Genomic DNA, 22,322 nt, shown 5'->3' with positions numbered 1-22,322 from the left:
CCTAATACCTTTGTTTTTAGTTTGCCCCCATATGTCTTATTTTAAAATATGATTTAACCATCTATATTATAAGGTCCTTTGCAAGTATTCAACGTTTACATTTTCTGAATGTGTGCTGAGTGCCTCTCCGGGAGGGATGAGAAGGAAGGTGTGATGGGAGCCATGTATATAGCCCAGGAAGGCACACTCCTTGCTAACCCTGATGGGGTGTAGAGGAATTGTGAAAATGCGCAGGGAAGAGAGAAGCACTCCAGAGACCTCAGATAGGGCTGGCCTGGGGAAAACTCTGACGTTGCTGAGTTCTTTTCTCCACTGTCCTTTTCCTGAACTTACACACCACTTCCCAAGTCACCTGAGCTCCCTGGGGCTCAGTTTCTGCAACTGAAAAATAGAGGGATGGAGAAGGTGAACCCCAAGGGCTTTCTCAGCGGCGGTGGCTCATGATTCAGGGTGTGCACTCATAATGAGGTCAGGAAACTGCCAGAAGACCTGGATTCTCACACCAGCACCACCACTGACCTCTCTTATTTCCTCCTCTGTATCGTGACGGTAATACATACTTCTGCCATACAAGATAGTGTGAATAAAACAAATGTAGCCAAAACTTGTTCAATGTCTGCCACACAATCATGGTGAAAATGACTGTGATTGTAAGAAAAAAAATCAATTATTTTGAATTGAATCAAGTTTGCATAGCATACAATAAAACGTTGATCCTAAGTGTTCAGTTTGATGATTTCTGACTGTTGAACATACCTGTGTAATTATCACCCCAGATATATTTCCATCACCCCAGAAAGTTCCACCGTGCTACCAGGCAAGCACTGTTTTGATTTCTAACTCCACGGATTCGTTTTGTCGTATCTTTATATTCGTATCAGTAAAGTCATATTTCTTTGGGTCTGGCTACTTCTACTCAACAATACTTTTAAGAGTCATCCATGTTTTGCATGATTCAGTAGTTTGTTCCTTTGTATTTCCTGTTGATGAATATGTGAATTGTTTCCTGTTTATTGCTATTATGAATATGGCTCCTATGGACATACTTGTGGACTTATGTTTTTATTTCTTTTTGGTTGACCCTTAAGGGTGGTCATTTGGTAGGTGCATATTTAACTTTCAGGGAAACTTATACATTGTTTTGCAAACTAATTGTACTACTTTACATTCCCACCAGTTGTGTATGAGAGCTCTGTTGCTTCATTGTCTCATCAATAACTGGTGTTGTCAAGTTTCTTTATATTTTAATAATTTTCACAGGTGTTAGATGAATATCACCATGGTCTTAACTTGAAGTTCCCCGACTAATGATGATGAGCCCTTTCCATGTTTTCATTGGCTATTCGTATATCTTTTTTAATGAAGGCAAAATCTTTTGCCTTATTTAAATTGTATTTCTTTTTATATTGTTGATGTGTAGGAATTATTTATGTATTGTTCTTTGCCAGATAGATGTAAAGTGAGAATATTTCCAGGGTTATGTATTCATTTTTAAGTGATGTCATTGCTTAGTAGACATTTTTAATTTTGGTGATATCCAATTAATCAATTTGTCCCAAATGGCTATTGTTTTTTTGTGTCCTAGCTAAGAATTTTTTTTTGCCTGTCCAAGGGTCTTCTCTGTATTTTTATGAAATATTTACGGTTCTAGCTTTTATGTTTAGGTTCATGGTCTATGGTGAATTAATACTTGTATATAGAACAAGGTAAGGATGAGGTTCTTTTTTCTGCTGCTGCTTCTTCTGTAGAGGTACCCAGCTGTTCCAGCAACATTTGTGAAAGACTGTTTTTTCCCATTGAATTGACATGGTGCATTGTTAAAAAATCAATTGACTAGGTATGTGTGGATCTATTAGTCTACTTTCTATTTTGCATTGTATGTTTCTGCAATTATCACATTGTCGTAATTACTATTGCCTAATTATAAACCCTCAAGTCAGTATAAGTCTCTCAATTTGCTTTTGTCAAGATTATCCGGACAGGCCGGGCGCATGACTCACGCCTGTAATTTCAACACTTTAGGAGGCCGAGACGGGCAGATCACCTGAGGTAGGGAGTTCAAGACCAGCCTGACCAACATGGAGAAACCCCGTCTCTACTAAAAATACGAAAGTAAGCGGACGTGGTGGTGCATGCCTGTAATCCCAGCTCCTTGGGAGGCTGAGGCAGGAGAATCACTTGAACCCGGGAGGTGGAGGTTGCAGTGAGCCAAGATTGTGTCATTGCACTTACTCCAGCCTGGGCAACAAGAGTGAAAATCTGTCTCTGTCCAGACAATCCTAGATTATTTGCATTTTCATATAAATTTTAGAAAGAGCTTCTTAATTTCTTTGAAAAATTTTCCAGGGATTTGGATTGGATTGCATTAAGTATATGGACTCTGTAATATAGAGAGTCTAAAAATATACGGTGTGGAGAATAGATGTCTTAAGTCTTCCAATCCATAAACGTGCATATCCCTCTATTACTTAGATGTTTCATCTCTGTTAGCAATATTTTGTAGTTTTCACAGAAGATATCTCATACGTTATCCAATGAATTTATACTTTGGTATTTTGATTTTTAAATGTTATGGTAAATGGCATTTTTAACAAACTTCACTTTTCAAGTTTCCATCTCTAATATATAGAATTACTATGTTTTTTTTATATTCCATGATCTTGATAAACTCAGTATTTCCAGTAGTTTCTTTTGTAAATTTCAAAGGTTGGTCTGCATATAATTATGCTCTCTGTTAAAACCAGTAGTTTTAATTCTTTCTTCTCAGTCTTTATGCCTTCTAATTTTATCTTTATTTCTCCACTTGTTGCAAAGCAGTTGTCCCAGGTGGGAGCCAAAATCATTATCTCATCACTAATCTTAGGAAAACGCAAAATGTTTCACTATTATGTGAAGTTACCTGTAGGTTTCTTATAGATGTTCTTTATCAGATTAAGAAAGGTCATTTCTACTCTCGGTTTTCTAATCGTTATTAATTCAAAAAGGGTGTTGAATTTTGTCAGATGCTTTTATTTGCATTTATTGAGATAACTACATATTTTTGTTTATTCTTTGGTGAATTATCTTGATTGGGTAAAAAGAATTAAAATCATTGTCTCATTAAACCATTTGCCTGTCGGCTATGGGTTTTCCTTTTCCTTTTGTTTAATAACAGCTCTGCCACAAAGTAAAAATCTAGAAACACACATTCCCCTTTGGCCTCCCTCCTCGGATCCTCTGCTGTGAACGGCGGCCTGCAGGGTGCGTGCGAGCGGCCCGGGCGCGCCACCTTCCGGCCCTGCAGGTCACCCGGCTGCCGCCCTGATTTTCCCGGGACCCGCGCCGCGCGGCTGGGGAGGAAGAGCCAGACGTCTGGGGCCCACGTCGTCCGAGGGGAAAGGGCGAGGCGCTGGGTTTTCCAGCTGCGCCCTTTAGACCCCGCGATCCAGTAGCTCCGGTAACTCCACGCGGGGCGCCTGGGTGGAGGAGGCGGTCCTGGAGCATCGCTGCGAGGAGCACCCCGACCGGAGGGCCCCCAGACCGGGACCCCCAAGTCAGGGAGGACTCTACGCCCGGGAGCGCCCCAGACTGAGAGCGCCCCAGACCACGACACGCCGGGACCCGGAGCTTTGCCCGACCGCGGGCATCGCCCACCTGCAGCCTCCACTGGCCGGGTTTAGCAACCAGGAGCTGCCAAACCCCTGACATTCTTCTTTCTTTCTGTTCCTACTTCTTTCCTTCTTCTTCTTTTTTGGTTTTTGTTTTTGTAACCCTCTCTGGGTGCCTTATCTCTTTAATCACACCTCTCTTTCACTTTCCACGGTAGTCAGGAGGCGGGGATCGCTGCTTCTCACCTACTTTCCGAACTTGGCCTCCGCAGTCACGACCTGGTGTGAAGGAGGAGCTGCCGCCCCCGCCCCAGCCTCGGGGACGCCCCTCTGAAGGTAAGGGTGGGCCCTGTTGCCACCTACACCCCCTCCCCACTCCCCCAGGGGAAGGGAAGACCACCATCCGGGGAGGGATTCTCAAAACAAGGTCAATTAAGAGAGAGAGAGAGAGATTGTGTGTGTGTGAATATGTGTAAATAATTGATGAGACAGCATGCCGTCTTTCTCTGAAAGTACAGTTTTAGACATTAAGACGTTCCCAATTGTTTTCTGGAGAGGTGAGAACAACTGAAATAAATGATAACAATAGTTGTCATTTTTTAAGTGCTTACCACATGCCTGACACTGTAGAAAATTTTTAGATATCTTATTTTCACTTAATCCTCCTAAGGGCCACATGAAATAGGAACTATCATTATGCTTTTATTAATAAAAGGGAGGAGGAATTCCGTCATTTATCCAAGAGTACCCAGCTACTAAGTAGTAGATCCCAGACTCACACTTACTGCTTTTCTGATTCCAGAGCCTTTGTCTTTTTTCTGCCCAGCCTTGGGAAGTTAAAAAGCCCAGCAGGTTGCATTGCAGTTATCAGACAAACTAATGAGGTGTCAATTGCAGCCAGATATAGAGGTTCAAGATTATTGTGTTTATTTCACTGACTCCCTTGCTTCATTCTCAAGATCCTTTGCAAATACCGATTTTGTGTCATACACAGTGCTGCTATTGGGAGAACACCTCTCAACTTCAGGGCCTTGGATGGGTTAGGAGGGGTAAATTTGGGGAATTGGGTTTGGGGACAGTGTGTTCCCTCTCCCTGCACAAATACACATCCAAAGGCTAAGAACTAAGGCTAAAGTCTAGGAATGTGGATTGAAAAGTCAGGGTCTATAATCCCAGCACTTTGGGAGGCTGAGGTGGGCGGATCATGAAGTCAGGAGATCGAGACCATCCCGGCTAACAAGGTGAAAGCCCGTCTCTACTAAAAATACAGAAAATTAGCCAGGCGTGGTGGTGGGATCTGTAATCCCAGCTACTCGGGAGGCTGAGGCAGGAGAATAGCTTGAACCTGGGAGGCGGAGGTTGCAGTGAGCAGAGATTGCGCCACTGCACTCCAGCCTGGGCGACAGAGCGAGACCCAATCTCAAAAAAAAAAAAGAAAAAAGAAAAAGAAAAAAGAAAAGAAAAGAAAACGCAGGGTCTCCGCCCTCATGGACCTCACCAGAGAGTGGGAGCTAGTCCAGGAGTGATGGAGACACCTGCGGAATGATGGAGACAGGCTTGGACAAAGGCATGCACCATTTGGGGCTGTTGCAGTTGGAGAGCTTCCTTGAGAAGGCAAATATTGAGCCAAGTTGCAAGGACTCTAGGGACCTGGCAGCTGGGAGAAGTGGGGAGGGTAGCCCAGGTGGCACAGGCATAGGCAGATTTGCCCACGATTTGCCGACACTAGGTTGGGGGAAGGATAAGGCTAACAACAGACACTTGTGTGACAAGGACTATGAGGTGGCATTGATTTCCTTGGCCTTACAGATGAGAAGCCAAATTCCACACAAATTCTTTTGTTTGTTAGAGTTTAAGCGTGTGTATGTTATGCCCCAATGTCGTTTTCTCCTCTTTGCGTTTGGTTGTTTTATCATCTTGCAGGCTGAGTAAAACGACTATGCATGGAACGCTGTAGAAGAAAAATTACATTTTTAGAAAGCTGGTGTTAAGATTTTCATCCAGGCACTTTGTCTCGGGAGGTGCTCGATTGTATGTGTTGCTAATAAGCGATTTATATTATGGCATCTACATTGATTCATGTGTGTCCTTGTGAAAAGCTGTAATCTGAGGCTCACCAATTCACTTCCTCAAATCTCAGGTTCCTCATTAGAAAGAGTTTGAAGCGGCTCTTTCCCTGTGCATTATGTGTTTCTGTGAATTACATTTAGAGAAAGGTCAGTTTCTCAGGGTGGGGCCCATAAACAAGGGCAACTGGGCAGAGCCAGGGGTTCAGGTGACTGTTTGGACCCTCTGGAAGGGCTTTTTACTGTGCTGCCTTGGGAGACAGAGTGGTCAGCTTGGATCTGACCTTAAGCCTAGGTCACCCCATTTTTGGAAGGAAACTGTTTTTTTTCTTCGTTTAGAGAAAACTTCACGCCTTTGGGTGATTTAGATAAGTTTGTGACTATTCGTTATGTGTGTGTACACACACATACGTACATATGTACGTGTACAAATATTTAATATGTCTTAGACACATCAAATATATGCATTTAAGGTGTATTAAATTTACTTTCCTAAGAATACAAATAAATGCCCTAGGTCGGCAGCTCTCCACCTGACTGTACATTAGAGTCACCTGCGGAGTTCTGAGGAATCAGGATGCCCAGTCTGTCCTCCAGACCGCTGGGTGGAGCCCAGCCATCATGATTTTTTTCCGAACTTGAGTGAGAGCTGGTGGCCTAGACTTCACGTTAGTTGCTAAAACATACTTTCCAAGATATCATGCTTTAAAAAGCATTTTAAAAGTAGATGATGCAGATGTGCCAGTGGATCAGATGATCACCTAGATTCAAAATTATGTATAGTTTATGGATTTAAGTCATTCAATAATTCAGCAAATAACAAACAAGCAGACATAAAGTGAAAATATGACAGTGATAAGTGCTATGAATAGAAAAACTAAAGGTGGGAGGGTAGAGGCACATTGGTGTGTGTGAGCGTGTGTGTGCATGTGTGTGTTTGCACTTGGGCAAGCATGCTGTGTTAGACTTTCAGTAGAGTGCTCAGGGAGGACTTATACATGACAACGTAGTGTTGGCAAACCGTAGGGGAAATACGGAATTATTTAATTAACAGTAGAGAAGTAATTAGTAGCTATTTGAGGCAAGTAGGTTTAGTTACTCCCTATCTTCATGTCAAACAAGAAAGTTAATTGTTGGTGGATGAGAAAAGCTAAACATAAAAACAAAACAACACAATACCGAGTCATAAAAATGAAGACACTACCTAAGCATCTGTGTGACCCCCGACAGGAAAGGATATCCTACACTCAAAAGTAATGAAAACATCACAAAGCAAAAGAGTGATCCGTGTGACTACATCAATCTAAAATTTGTCATATATTAGCATAGCAAAAGACAGAAAGTAAACAACAAGTTAGACAAACATCTGAGAACTGGACAAAAGACGTAAAGAGATGGTTCATAAACATGAAAATAAAATGGCTGATAATATGTGATTAATATTTGCCTCATTTATACCCAAAGAAATGCGAATTCAGAAAACAATGAGATATCATTTTTCCATTTTGGCTGTCTAATTACATTTTAAAAGTAAAGCTGCTCAGTGCTCTCCTGGGTGTGGTCCATAGATACTGTCTTGTGCTATTGAGTGAGAGAATATGAATTATTGCAACATTTCTGGAATGCAGTTTGGCAGCATGCATCTGTCAGGTTTAAATGTAGTCTTCAACTCAATCACTGTACTGCCATGGAGTAACATCTAGGAAATAACAAGAAATGTAGACAAATAATAATAACTAACATTTAAGTGGTATTACCATTCACCAGACACTTGGAATAGTAACTCATTTAACCTTCACATTAGCTCTGGGAGATGGTATGATTATCCCCTTCTATGGATAAGAAAATTGAGGCACAGAACAGGTAAGTCAGTTGCCCACAGTCGGTTAGCTGGTAGAGGGTAGAATGGAGATTCAAATCTACCCAGGCTGGCACCTGAGCCCATGCTGCAAAAAAACGGAGCCGTCCTGCCTTACCCATGAAGATGGTCATGTGATTATCGCATAATACATCTGGTAAATGATAATATAGCCACATGAAGTAATATTAGGTAGCAGTTAGAATGGTTTTAACAAAGAGTTTTGTGACATAGGAAAAATGCTCATTATGTAATATTAAGTGAAAATGCAGGATATGCAATCATTTAAACATCTTTTTTTTTTTTTTTTTTGAGACGGAGTCTCCCTCTGTCACCCAGGCTGGAGTGCAGTGGCACGATCTCCGCTCACTACAAGCTCCGCCTCCCAGGTTCACGCCGTTCTCCTGCCTCAGCCTCCCGAGCAGCTGGGACTACAGGTGCTCACCAACACACCTGGCTAATTTGTATTTTTAGTAGAGACGAGGTTTCACCATGTTAGCCAGGATGGTCTCGATCTCCTGACCTCATGATCCTCCTGTCTTTGCCTCCCAAAGGGCTGGGATTACAGGCATGAGCCACCATGCCTGGCCAAACATCTTAATTATGTGACAACATTTATAAAAAGTACAGGAAAACATGCTAAAAATTATACTTGTTGAGATTATTTTCTTCTTTCAGTCTTCCTTTTGTAAATGTCCTACATTGAGTGTAAATTGCTTTAGAAATCAGAAAAACTTTTTAAAAAGAAAGAAACTTAAGAGTGATAGAAAAGCAAAAATATTGGTATTAAACATTACAATTAAAAAATCTTAAAATTCTTACATGTAAGACTTAATATTTATATTCTTCACCTATTTTATTAACACTTGCTAGAGTATCTGTTACATTTATCAGAATAGCTCTTTTTCTGGAAATGAATTCATTATTTAATATAACCTTAATCTCTTAAATTCACACGTAAAACTAAAGTACGTTAAAAATTTTACGTACACACATCCAGATTTGCAGAATGCTGTGCAAATACCAACTAATTTTTGTATACTAAGATCTTAATATGTTTCATATTGAAACTCAGAGTTAACTTGTCAGTTTGCTGAATCATCTCCTAGTAACTTTGTCTCTTGGTAGATATTGAATATTTTTTACAAAAGTGATGCTTTTTATAAGGTTATGTCAGCCTTAATCAGAGTAGTGACATAAAGGAAATAACATTTTTTATTCTTTCTAAGATGAAAGAATAGGCAGAGTTAATGACGAAATGTGTGTGGAGGTATCGGGGGAGGTTTCTAACCATAGAACTGGTCTAATTTGATTATGCATAGTTGGTACTTTCCATTCATACTTGTTTCTTTGGCCTTTACATTATTGATTATTATCTCTTGGAAATTCCACCAAATATTTGGTGATTTTTCCATAAGGATGGATGTGAATGGTTTGGCAGCTTAGCCATTAAGCTTTGTCTTGGATTCAGGCATTGACAACCCTATTTTTAGGATGGAGGATGAGTAGTTGTTGGTGAGAGGGGAATTATTCTGGGCCGAGAAGCTGCTACTAAGCCTTAGAAGGTTTAATCACTCAATAATTCCAGAGGCAGGCCTTCTTACATTTCCATTTGGTAATGAGAAAACAGGCTCTAAGACTTGCTCAAGTTTTGCACAGCTTGTCAGTATTCAAACTGGAGTGGCAACCCAGGTTGGTGTGTTTCTGAAACCAGACTCTGCCATCAGCCTGTCCTTCCTGCACTCAGGATGGTAAACAAGGGACATGGTGTTATTTATGCAGTATTTAGACTCTGAATGGTCTCCACTGTGGGGCGATTCTTCCTCCACTGGGCACTTAAAGTTGTAATCAGAAGTGTGAATGCTAGGTTGTAGTAGGATCAAAGTTCAATGCAGATCTTAGTTCCACTGGGTCACGGTCAATGTAAAGGAGGGGTCTGGAGTTAGGAGACTGTCACTTCATCTCTCCATTTCCCTAAAGTCAAGTCATATGGGCAGCCACAGACACACGCAAACACATACACACACCTATGCCTCAGTGACACATGTTAGTGAGTGCTGGCCGTGTGCTAGGCTTCGTGCTGGGTTTTAGTGATACAGTGAAGAGCAAAAGAGCAAAACAGACTTAGTGCCTAGAACTATGGAACCTACGTTCTGAAGGAGGAAGATGGATTTTTAAAAGTTCAACCCCTAAATGAAGATCTCATTACCATTCAGGAGCATTCTGATGTGAAAACACACACTGTCATGTGTGTCTGTGTGAAGAGACCACCAAACAGGCTTTGTGTGAGCAATAAAGCTTTTTAATCACCTGGGTGCAGGTGGGCTGAGTCCGAAAAGAGAGTCAACGAAGGGAGATAAGGGTGGGGCCGTTTTATAGGATTCGGGTAGATAAAGGAAAATTCCAGTCAAAGGGGGTTGTTCTCTGGCGGGCAGGAGTGGGAGTCACAAGGTGCTCAGTGGGGGAGCTTTTTGAGCCAGGATGAGCCCAGAAAAGGACTTTCACAAAGTAATGTCATCGCTTAAGGCAAGGACCGGCCATTTTCACTTCTTTTGTGGTGCAATGTCATCGGTTAAGGCAGGGCAGGGCATTTTCACTTCTTTTGTGATTCTTCAGTTACTTCAGGCCATCTGGGCATATACCTGCAAGTCACACAGGATGCGATGGCTTGGCTTGGGCTCAGAGGCCTGACACACACACACTCTCTTACATAGGCAGAACTGTCATACATAGCTCAGCATGTCACAGATTGTTTATTCACAGAATGGTAATATTTGTAGCAGTACTATTGTTTTCAACTTTGACCTTGGAAGCAGGATTTAGTAGACCAGGCCTTTTTCCAGAAGCAAAACTTCATTGCCTTGAAATTTTATTATTATTATTTTCGAGATGGAGTCTTGCTCTGTCTCTCAGGTTGGAGTGCAGTGGTGCCATCTCGGCTCACTGCAAGCTCCGCCTCCCAGGTTCACCCCATTCTCCTGCCTCAGCCTCCTGAGTAGTTGAGACTACAGGCACCCGCCACCACGCCCGGCTAATTTTTTGTATTTTTCACTGGAGACGGGGTTTCACCATGTTAGCCAGGATGGTCTCGATCTCCTGACCTCGTGATCCGCCTGCCTCGGCCTCCCAAAGTGCTGGGATTACAGGTGTGGGCCCCCATGCCTAGCCTAATTTTATTAATTTTATATGGCTGAAAGTTCTGAGAATTGGTTACTAGATTAAGGAATATAAAAATCTTCTAGGTTGGTTTTTAGAAAATCTGTGTGCCAGAAGATTTTTAAACCTTCATAAGATAGGTATGCTTTTGTTTGAAAGCTTTGACTGGATCTGTTTTATTCTGTTTTCCAGAGAAACCGTTTGAAGCAGAATCCAAACCATGAATTGTAGAGAATTACCCTTGACTCTTTGGGTGCTTATATTTGTAAGCACTGCAGGTAAGTGATTATACATATTCACAAACGTATTTCATTAGTAATCGAGGAAGAATGTCAAAGTTTTTTTTTTATATGGTGGCTACTGAAGATGCTGAATTTATTCAGAAAAGAAAATATTCTGCAGTCTGAGTTTATGTAGTGAGAGCAGAGTGAACAACTTACATCTTGAAATAAATTACGTTTGTCTGAGGTGGAAATTTATTTCATGTTGTTTGAAACTGAGGAGGTGGCAGCCATCTTTATTATTGGGTTTTAGGAAGTTTGAAACACACTGTCTCCTTCGTGAGAGGGAGGCAAAGATTCATCTCATTATTTAGGTAATAATGAGAAAAGTAAATGACAAATACATTAGACAGGTTTCAAAAATTAGAGTGAGACGAAATATACAAAAAGAGACTGGCTAGACCAGGGAGCTCAAGTAGGCTTCATAGTAGATGTCAAATACCAATTTTAATTTATTAGCAGTGATTGCCTAGAGTTTTTTTTTTTTTTTTTTAATTGAGAAGGGTTCTGAGACTCCAGTTGATTAGCAGTGATTGCCTAGAGTTTTTTTGTTTTGTTTTGTTTTAATTGAGAAGGGTTCTGAGACTCAATCCATGATTGATTAGCAAGGCATTCCTTAGACTTTGGGGAAGAAAGTGGGAGCACAAATATTAATTTGCCTTGATCTATTACCTAGGAGAGGGAAACACATGGGCCCATATTCTCTGCTTTGATAATTACTGCTGAAGAGAGAGCAGAATTAAGCTTTTGGTACTTTCAAATAACACAGGTCCAATCTCAGGGTATATTTACTTATGTGGATCCATTTATTATTGCGATCCCTGCAATACAGCCCTACCCAGATGGTAAAAGAATGAGGTAGATCTTTGTTGTTTTTTTTTATATAATGATGTGTCAGAAACAAGTCAGAGGAAAAACAAGGTGCAGGAAAATGTGTCATGAGGCCCATGTCCTGTGGACACACACTAATAGCCTTGCTCCTCATTATAACGAGAGCATGTTTCAGGCACAGAAACGGTCATGCAGCCAGTTGTGCAAAGTTGCCAAGCTCCCAGCTGCCTGCCCTGGAGAGCACTTCTCATGAATGTTTCACTCTAGGGAGACATGACAATGTTCTACATAGAGGATTCACTGAACCTAGTTGAGTTTAAGTGACAAAATCCCACAATTGTCCAAAACCAAGACAGTTTCAAACACAGACTTTATTCCAAATGGCATTGGTTGTTGGCCCTGCTGGGTTCTTATACTGTGTTGATGGAACAATAGGAGTGCCTGTTTTGGCACTTGGAACTCTACACACCTTGAACTCCACTTATTTATCCCATCAAGGACCATTTCCAACAAGTATTATGGTAATCAACAAAGCCTCTAATGGTAAACCATGATTAGATATCCAAAGCTTCTAGCTGCCTGAGGAGGGGGATGGTGTGGACTTTCAGCTGTCAACTTCCCACCTCTGGAGAGTATGTAGTTCACATTAAGTTTCTTCAAATGATAATACTTACAGAGAGCACATGTCCATCCAAACACAGTCATATGATGTGTTTATAGAAGCTTTTTAAGACAAGCGAAAACCTGGAAACCTGGAAATAACCCAATATCCAACAGACATTTGTTTAATAAACCAAATCCCCAATATGTATCCCTTTATAAAATGGATAAATTGCCAAATGGTAACACAATTAGATACTACATTACAATGAGAAAAGAACACATCACTGTTATAGCATGAATGCATTTGTAACATAATCATGTCAAAATAACCCAGGCGTAAAGGAGCACATATTGTATGGTCTATGCACTTTATTATATTAACTCTAAAACAGGAAAATAAATGAACTGTTAATGACTCACCGGGGTTTTGCATGTAAATTGAAGCTGACACCCATATATACACATGTATCACACCTTCTATGTTGAAGTATTAGTATAAAATAGAGATTGTATTACAACCGGAAAACATGAAGTTGGGGCTCCTTAACTCTTGTGTTTTGAGGTAGATTTTACATCCATGTTTTCAAAGAATGTGTATTAGTCCATTCTCATGCTGCTGATAAAGGCATACCTGAGACTGGGTAATTTATAAAGGAAAGAGGTTTTATTGATTCACCGTTCTGTATGGCTGGGGAGGCCTCAGGAAACTTACAATCATAGTGGAAGGGAAAGAAAGCATGTCCTTCTTCACATAGTGGCATCAAGGAGAAGGCTGAGCAAAAAGGGGAAAAGCCCCTTATAATAACATCAGATCTTATGAGAACTCACTCCCAGGAGAACAACATGAGGGTAGTCACCCCCATGATTAAATTACCTTCCACCAGGTCCCTCCTATGACACATGGGGCTTATGGGAACTACAACTCAGGATGATCTGGATGGGAATACAGCCAAATCACATCATTCTACCCCTGGCCTCTCCCAAATCTTATGTCCTCACATTTCAAAACAAAATCATGCCCTTCCAACAGTCCCCCAAAGTCTTCACTCATTCCAGCATTAACTCAAAAATCCAAGTCCAAAGTCTCATCTGAGTCAAGGCAAGTCCCTTCCTCCTATGAGTCAGTAAAATCAAGAGCAATTTAGTTGCTTCCTAGATACAATGGGAGTACAGGCATTGAGTAAATACACCCCTTCCAAATGGGAGAAATTGACTAAAACAAAGGGGCTACTAGCCCCATGCAAGTTCTAAATTTAATAGGGCAGTCATTAAATCTTAACGTTCCAAAATAATCTCCTTCAACTCCATGTCTCACATCCAGGTCATTCTGCTGCAAGAGGTAGGATCCCATGGCTTTTGGCAGCTTTGCTCCTGTGACTTTGCAGGGTACATCTCCCCTCCTGGCTTCTTTCATGGGCTGGTGTTGAGTTTCTGGGCTTTTTCAAGTGCATGGTGCAAGCTGTCAGTGAATCTGTCATCCTGGGACCTGGAGGATGGTGGCCCTCTTCTCTTAACTCTACTAGCTGTAGAGCACCCCAATGGGGACTCTGTATGGGAGCCCCAACACCACATTTCCCTTCCACACTACCATGGCAAAGGTTCTCCATCAAGGTTCCACCCCTGCAGCAAACTTTTGCCTGGACATCCAGCGCTTCCATACGTCCTCTGATATCTAGGTGTAGGTTCTCAAACCTCAATTCTTGACTTCTGTGCACCTGCAGGCTCAACACCATGTGGAAGCTGCCAAGGTTTGGGGTTTGCATCCACTGGAGCCACAGCCTGACCTGGTATCTTGGCCTATTTTAGCAATGGCTGGAAGGCTAGGATGCAGGGCACCAAGTACATAGTCTGCACACAGAAGAGGGCCCTGGGCCCATCCCAGGAAACCATTTTTTCCTATTAGGCCTCTGGGCCTGTGATGGGAGGGGCTGCCATGAAGATCTCTGACATGCCCTAGAGGCATTTTCCCCATTGTCTTGGCAATTAACATTTGGGTCCTAACTTCTTATGCAAATTTCTGCAACCGGCTTTAATTGCTCCCCAGAACATGGGTTTTTCTCTCCTACTACATCCTCAGGCTGTGAATTTTCCAAACTCTTATGCTCTGTCACATCGTGAATGCTTTGCTCTTTAGAAATTTCTTCTCCCAGGTCATCATCTCTCAAGTTCAAGGTTCCACATATCTCCAGGACAAGGGCAAAATGCAACTAATCTCTTTGCTAAAACATAACAAGAGTCACCTTTGCTCCAGCTCCCCAAAAGTTCCTCATCTCCATCTGTGACCACCTCAGCCTGGATTTTATTGTCCATAACATTATCAACATTTTGGTCAAAGCCATTTAACAAGTCTCTAGGAAGTTCCAAACTTTTCCATATTTTCATCTTCTTCTGAACCCTTGAAACTGTTCCAACCTCTGTCTATATGCAGTTCCAAAGTCACTTCCACATTTTGGGTATCTTTACAGCGGCACCCCACTCCTGGTACCAATATACTATATGAGTCCATTCTCACACTGCTAATAAAGGCATACCTGAGACCGGGTGATTTATAAAGGAGAGAGCTTTAATGGACTCAGTTTTGCAGGTCTGGGGAGGCCTCAGAAGACTTACAAAAGCGGGAAAAGCCCCTTGTAAAGCCATCAGATCTCATGAGAACTCCGTCACTATCATGAGCACGGCATGCAGGAGACTGCCCCCATGATTAAATTCAAGATGAGGTTTGGGTGGGGACACAGCCAAACCATATCAGAACACTTCTATCACATCACTTCCTCTTTATGTTGTAGTTAACAATTTTGAGTTAAAACCAGACTGCTGCTTTGAGAAACAAACCCTATAGTCAGGGCATATAGAGAGGGCACTCTGTCCATGTCCTAAGGGAAATGTTTCATTCAATTTAAATATTCTCATCCTCAAAATGTGGTAAAAGTGCATCCAAGAGTCACGGGAGGATAGATTATGAGAAAGACCAATTAATGCTGACCTTGAAGTACGAGAAGTGCAGAAAGAGGGAAAGGAACACCTATCCTGTGTAGATGAGGGTCAGATATATTTCCAAAGCCAGAGAATCTGGGTCAATTGAGGAGGAGGGAATGTGACAGATATGCAAATTTGGATTGATATTATATTAATGAATTCTTGATTATCCACATGGTGACCTACAGCAATAATAAATGTACACACACTGTAAGTTACATAGGCACATCTTTAACCATCTCCACACTTGCCAGGGAATGTTAGATAGGCAGGGTGAATGCACAGTGAGTGAGATTTCTGATGGTGCAGAGGAAGAACGCCAAGGTTGCTAAGTTTTTGTTTCTTTTCCACTGAGACTCCTCAGCTGGGTATGTTTTGGGGTAGGTATGGCAGCACTGTGACTTCTGTGGCTTTCCTTTGAAGAAGTTGTAATGTGTAATATTTTCTTCTAAGAGATGACACAATTATCAGTCTTCTAGCTACGGTTGGCTAAGTTCTGATACCTTCCTGTTGGGGAGAAACTGTCAGAAGTTGTGTTTTCATCTATATTCTGAAAGTGCCTCATCCTTTCTAGTGTTGAAAAGATTGTTGCAAAAATAAAGGAACCCACAGGAAAGTGACACTGAGATTTCTCAGGACTTTCTTACTAATCTTGCTTTTTCACCTAATGCATGAGAAGACAAAAAAGTTACCTTTGTCATTTTGGTTTTTGTTTTTATTTCTTTTACTTTACTAATCTTTTGAAGAATCTTGTACTTCACGTCCCCACATTACTGTGGTTGAAGGGGAACCTTTCTATCTGAAATATTGTTCGTGTTCACCTGCACATGAGATTGAAACAATCACCAAAAGCTGGTACAAAAGCAGTGGATCACAGGAACGTGTGGAGCTGAATCCAAGGAGTTCATCGAGAATTGCTTTGCATGGTTGTGTTTTGGAGTTTTGGCCAGTTGAGTTGAATGACACAGGATCTTACTCTTTCCAAATGGAGTGAGTAACCCTTTCTTTTTAAAATGTATTTTATAGCCCTCTTGTCCTTTGTTCAGCAACTCAAATATGCACTAATCTTAAAGGTCAGATAATCAGCACATCTTTTTCTTTTCTACTCTTCCTACAACATGAAATACGTTGTTCATTACAGAACAAAATACATTTATTTCTCTCTGCTTATTTTCTTAGTGACCTTAAAGAAAGGAGATTACCTTAATAGGGTTTCCTTTTAGGGGATTCTTACCAATGGTAAGTAATGATTGCATGAAAGTCAGTTTTAAAATTCAGCCACTCCTGTTGCCTACATGCCCCCAATCAAATGAAATCAGCGGTTCGGACTTCACGATAATATTAATGTGTTGTGAAGGGGGCAGTGTCAGCTTCCTGGGTGGCATCCTTGGTGGGGAACAGGGATGGGGTTGATGCAGACACACACTAGTCCAGTCTGCAGGGGCTCATGGGGAACCAGGTGGCAGTGCTAGTGGAGGATGTGTGTTTCCAGCAGCCAATTGCAACCCACAGCTGGGGGCAGTGAGAAAGGGCAACACAGAAGGGCTTTGCATTTTACTCATGCGGTGGCCCTGGATTGTGCCAGGATACTCATAATTATGTTGGATAACTTCCATTAAATGAGCATAGCCAACTGGAAGCATCACCCACAGTTACTGAACATGTTTCTTTTTAGATGTACTTACTTACCTACCTACATGTGTAGGTATTTTTATAGAGACTTGAGACTGACCTGTAGGAAATAGCTCAGGGCCAGCTGAAGGTGATGGTGTGCAGATTTCATATGTAGCAGATTTCTTTTGGAGGCACTTCTAGAGTGAGTCCTGATCATTATCAACCGTGCCGTTGAGAGCAGAGTGAGCTATCACTGTGAAACTTTGGTAGTGCTCCTGTGGTTTTGCACCAAATTAGGTCACTTTTGTTTGTTTTTATACATAGGAACTCCCAGGCATCAGAAAAAAATTAAGTAACTCTTTTGATAAAAACCAATACATCTTTAGGTGACCTTTAAAGAGGGATAATTACAGAAATGGGTCACAACTGAGATTTTTCATAACAAGCTAAGGAAGAATGAATACTCACAAATGGGGTAAAGGAAACAGATTAACAAACACTGCCCCCCACAAACTTCTGACTCCTGATTGAATGAAGGCATGATTTAAAGGAATAAAGTATTCTGGACGGGGCTGAGAGAACATGTTGAGAGGAACAGCCAGGCATCCATGATCATCAGTTGGAGATAACAGAAGCAAATGGCATTGGCCATCTTTCTGATATGGGGAGTAGAGAATACAGCCTGGCTTAGGAAGCAACAATGGAAGCAAAAGATCGAGGCAGGACATCAGAGACATGTGGAGAGACAGGGTAGCAGACAGGAGATGCTAAGAAAAACGAAGTGTCCCAGAGTGGATATTGGAGACTGATCACTATGAGAGTAAAGTGATGAGGAGAGAAGCAGCTTTGACAATGGCCTTGAAAATAAATGGGATTCCACATGGAAGCAAGTTGTTTTAGACACCCAGGAGCATGAAAGATACAGACATCTTCAAATATAGCGTAATTAGTAAGCAGTATTTACTGCAGATTGTGTGTGTGTGCACACACATATGTGTTCTAACTTAGGTGTGTAACCCTTTGTAGTTTGATGTGGGATCTATCAGTGAACAGACTTTACACCTGAAATTTTCCCATTAGAACAGTAATTCTTTAATTTTTAGGAGTCCATTGCTAATAATCAAATGCCACTGAGGACTGATCATTTAATCCTGCAGTGAAAATCACTTTATCCCACCAAATTTTAAGAAAGAAATCAACTAAGAAGGAAGGGGATACAAAAGGGAGCGTTTTTCAGTGATAGAGATGAAGAAATGAAGGTAGAGAGAAATGTACACATGGAAATCTAATAAACCAATCCTAGACTGACAGACAGTGAGTTCAGCTTGGTGAGCAGCCTCAGAAGTGGGGACTGGTGCTTATCCCCTGGTGTGTGTGGACAAAAATGAGTGGTTTTCATAACCAGGATGGGCTGGGCCTGTAGCAGGAAAGTGTGGTCACAGCTTTGGGTCAGTGGGCCTCCGTGTTAACACCAGCCTTGGAGCTCCTGATGGCAGGTGCAGTGTGTTGGTGATTGTGTTCGCAGCGCAGCGTCCTGCACATGGAGTGTCATCAGTCCTCTCACATTTGTTGAGTGTTAGGAATTGAGGATTACAGAGGTAGAGAACAATGTATTCTGAACAAATGGGGATATTCCTTTTAAGCAACAAGTCAGAGAGATCTAGAAATCTCTATCTCTCCAGTTCATTGAGGCCGAAGCTGGGGAGACGTTACAAAAACACACTTGAGAAAAGGTGCTGCCAATGGGATTCTGAATCCATTTCAAGGGCCAGGTAGCTCTATCATGTCCCATGGCCACGGACGCACTGCCTGTAACCATGACAACAGCCTACCACATTCTCTAGTCATGGCCAATCTTTTATAAATTCATGCCCAAAGTGAAGGGGCCAGATTCATTGGATTGTGAAAGCGTAGAATTGTGCAAAGCACTTCTGGCCTTTGGGGTCAAATAGATATGCATTTGCATCCTGGCCCCATCTTGTAGCAAGTGTGTGACGTGAGTTGTTTAACCTGTCTGAGATTTAGCATTCTCATCTGAGCCTAAGGAAAACAGTCATCTCCCTTGCACATACATAGTCTGATACCTGGAACTCAGTAAGTGCTAGTCTTTTCTTCCTTCTATCCTATTGTAGACCTAAAGGGGAACTGGAAGAGCCTAAGGTGGGCACAAATGTGTCAGGCATAGAAGATAACTTAACAACACGTGTCTGCTGTATTTAGCAAATGAATCTATACATCACAGGTGCAGTGGAAGAAACATCAAATTTGAAACATTTTCTCTTTAAAAACTTCATTTAAAAAATACTGTATTTTTTTCCAATTCTAGATCACCATTTTTTTTTTTTTTTTGAGATGGAATTTCACTCTTGTTACTCCGGCTGGAGTGCAATGGCGTGATCTCCACTCACTGCAACCTCCACCTCCTGCCTCAGCCTCCCAAGTAGCTGGGATTACAGGCACCCGCCACCACACCCAGCTAATTTTTGTATTTTTAGTAGAGACGGGCTACACGTTGGCCAGGCTGGTCTCAAACTCCTGACTCAGGTGATCCACCTGCCTTGGCCTCCCAAAGTGCTGGGATTACAGGTGTGAGCCACTGCACCTGGTCTAGTGATACTCCTGATCATTAATTTCTGATGAGGAGTAACAACTACTATAAAATCTATTCATACTCACCTTTGGTCAGTAAGGCATTTAAAGAGCTAATTCAATTACACTGAGGGCAACAACTCCAGACTTTGCTTTATTCAACAGTAAGAGAATGGGACGGGAACAAATTGCCTTGAGAAACATAAAACCTAATGCATATACACACACATTTAGAAAACAACATCAGGAATTTATAGACCTTTTGAAACCAAAGCCACCCTCCCATCCTGGACCAAGACTCTCTAAACTTATCCATCAGCGAAGATCACTGACGTCGTAAAGATCTGCTTTTCTGACATCCATAATATATTGTCTGCAGTAGGATATGTGCATGTGTGTGTCTCTGTGTGTGTAGACTGCTCAGATTTTCATTTTTTACCCCCTGCTCCCATGACAGTTGATAAAGTTCTTGCTCCTTTGAATCAAGAGGAGGCAGAGCAGGATTTGCACATCAATGAATCAATCTCTTTAATAAAAATAAAGGAAAAATATCATAACATTGGTTACTAAAGGGAAGATGGGTGATATTTGCAAAGTTTCGGTAGCATTATAAAATACCTTTACACTTTTGTTCCATAGAAATTATACTCAGAAATGGAAATTAAATGTCATCAGAAGAAATAAACACAGCTGTTTCACTGAAAGACAAGTAACTAGTAAAACTGTGGAAGTTAAAAAATCTTTGCAGATAACCTGTGAAAACAGTTACTATCAAACACTGGTCAACAGCACATCATTGTATAAGGTAATGCTTTTATGTTATTTTAACTTTAAGACTTAATGGAAAAGATAAAATTCCCAAAAGAGGGATTGAGGGCTACCATTTGGTCTCATAGCAAGCTGCCTGATCCCACATGACTCACTTGCCCTGTTTGAGCCGAGTATCCTCACTGGCTTGTTGTCAACAGCTGATACATAGTATTAAAATATATTCCACAGTAGTTTCCCTGGATTTGGTGTTCAATAAATGATCACAGCTGCCTCTCTCACACTCTTCCTTCATTTTCCTTCTCTTTCAATAAGTTACTTTTTAGGAATGCTAGTTCAAGGATTTCCCTTTTCTCCCGTCACATGTACTTAACATGTAAAACTCAATTGTATATGTTTTTCTGAATACATTAGTTCATTTTATAATATTGAAAATGGTAATGCTTTTATAATATTTTAACTTTGAAACTGAAAAATGAAGAAAGCAAAAAGCACTCATAAATCCATCAATTAGAGACTTCGTGCCTTTTTTTTTTCTGTGAAGCATTTGCTTTTTAAAAGTGGTATATTTTATTTTATTGTGTTTTTTCCTCTAAGAATTATGTTGTGACTATCCCTTCACATCTTTAAATGATCTTCTAAACATGGGCTTTCAGTTTTTATGTGCCTGATTTCATCTAACTAATCCCATTGTTATTGGACATTTGTGAATTGCCTATTTTTCACTATTATTTAAAGGTTGAAATGAATACCACTTCCACAGATCCTTGGGTGTTTATATAATTTGTCCTTCAACCAAATCCCTAAATGTAGAATTACCGAATCAAAGGCTGTGAGCATGTTTATGTCTTTTTCTTCACACTATCAAACTCGTCTCCAGGGAGCTCTGCCAATTTTACCCCACACTTGAAAAAAGAATCCCAATTTTCTGTCACCTCCACAACACTGGGAAATAATGCTCCTAGAATGGTTCAAATTGGATGTGAAAAATTTCTAAAACTCCTAGTGGTTTTTTCACTTTTCTTAGTAATAAATTAAACTTTTGTGTCTATTTATTGCATCTTACTGCAATCAGGCAATTTTGTGGGTTGCCTGTTTATTTTCCCTGTCTTCTTCAGTTGGCATACCTTTTACTTGTTGAATTTTAAAAGCTCTTATACACCATGGAATACTATGCTGCCATAAAAAAGGATGAGTTCATGTCCTTTGTAGGGGCATGGATGAAGCTGGAAACCATCATTCTCAGAAAACTAACACAGGAATAGAAAACCAAACACTGCATGTTCTCACTCATAAGTGGGAGGCGAACATCACACACCAGGTCCTGTTGCGGGGTGGCAGGTAGGGGATGGATAGCATTAGGAGAAATACCTAAGGTAGATGACAGATTGATGGGTTCAGCAAACCACCATGGCACGTGTATACCTACGTAACAAACCTGCACATTCTGCACACGTAACCCAGAACTTAAAGTATAATTAAAAAAAAAAAAAAAAAAACTCTTTTAGACCATGCTATAGGAATTAAGTATACACATACATAGTGTGTGTGAGTATAGAGTATGTGTATGCATAAAAAACGTACACACTCCCATCCACACACAAACACAAATTGTGTAGTTTAGGGGTCCCCAATCCCCGGGCCACTCCCCCTCACTCACATTACCACCTCCTGTGAGATCAGCAGCGGCATCAGACTCTCATAGGAGCAAGAACCCTATTGTGAACGGCACATGCGAGGAATCTAGGTTGCACGCTCCTTATGAGAATCTAATGCCTGATGATCTGTCACTGTCTCCCATCACCCCCAGATAGGACCACCTAGTTGCAGGAAAACAAGCTCAGGGCTCCACTGATTCTACATTATGGTGAGTTGTATAATTATTTCGTTATATATTACAGTGTAATAATAATAGAAATAAAGTGCACAATAAATATAATGCACTTGAATCATCCCCAAACGAACCATTCCCCACTCAACCCCTACCCACCGT

The 22,322-nt window shown here is 41.1% G+C and overlaps 1 protein-coding gene across 10 annotated transcripts in view; it reads left to right on the top strand.

Moving 5' to 3' along the window:
* Positions 1 to 2,286: 2,286 nt before the first annotated feature.
* Positions 2,287 to 22,322, top strand: part of IL18R1 (interleukin 18 receptor 1) — a 46,021-nt gene continuing 25,985 nt past the window's right edge. For 4 of the 10 annotated variants that reach the window (XM_017947817.3, XM_021925141.2, XM_031655410.1 and 1 more), the window contains exons 1-4: positions 2,288 to 3,923; positions 10,860 to 10,945; positions 16,105 to 16,348; positions 20,201 to 20,366. In XM_017947817.3, the coding sequence (XP_017803306.1) occupies positions 10,888 to 10,945; positions 16,105 to 16,348; positions 20,201 to 20,366 (468 nt within the window). In that variant the 5' untranslated portion in view covers positions 2,288 to 3,923; positions 10,860 to 10,887. Of the gene's footprint in view, positions 3,924 to 7,895; positions 7,949 to 8,020; positions 9,797 to 10,859; positions 10,946 to 16,104; positions 16,349 to 20,200; positions 20,367 to 22,322 lie in introns of those variants that run through there. The other 6 variants (XM_031655413.1, XM_031655412.1, XM_021925137.2 and 3 more) reach the window with 5 other exon arrangements.

Source organism: Papio anubis, chromosome 14 (genome assembly GCF_008728515.1).
Source record: "Papio anubis isolate 15944 chromosome 14, Panubis1.0, whole genome shotgun sequence".
Taxonomy (NCBI): Eukaryota; Metazoa; Chordata; class Mammalia; order Primates; family Cercopithecidae; genus Papio; species Papio anubis.
Note: the sequence above shows the minus strand (reverse complement) of the source record. Positions and strands in the feature narration are given on the sequence as shown.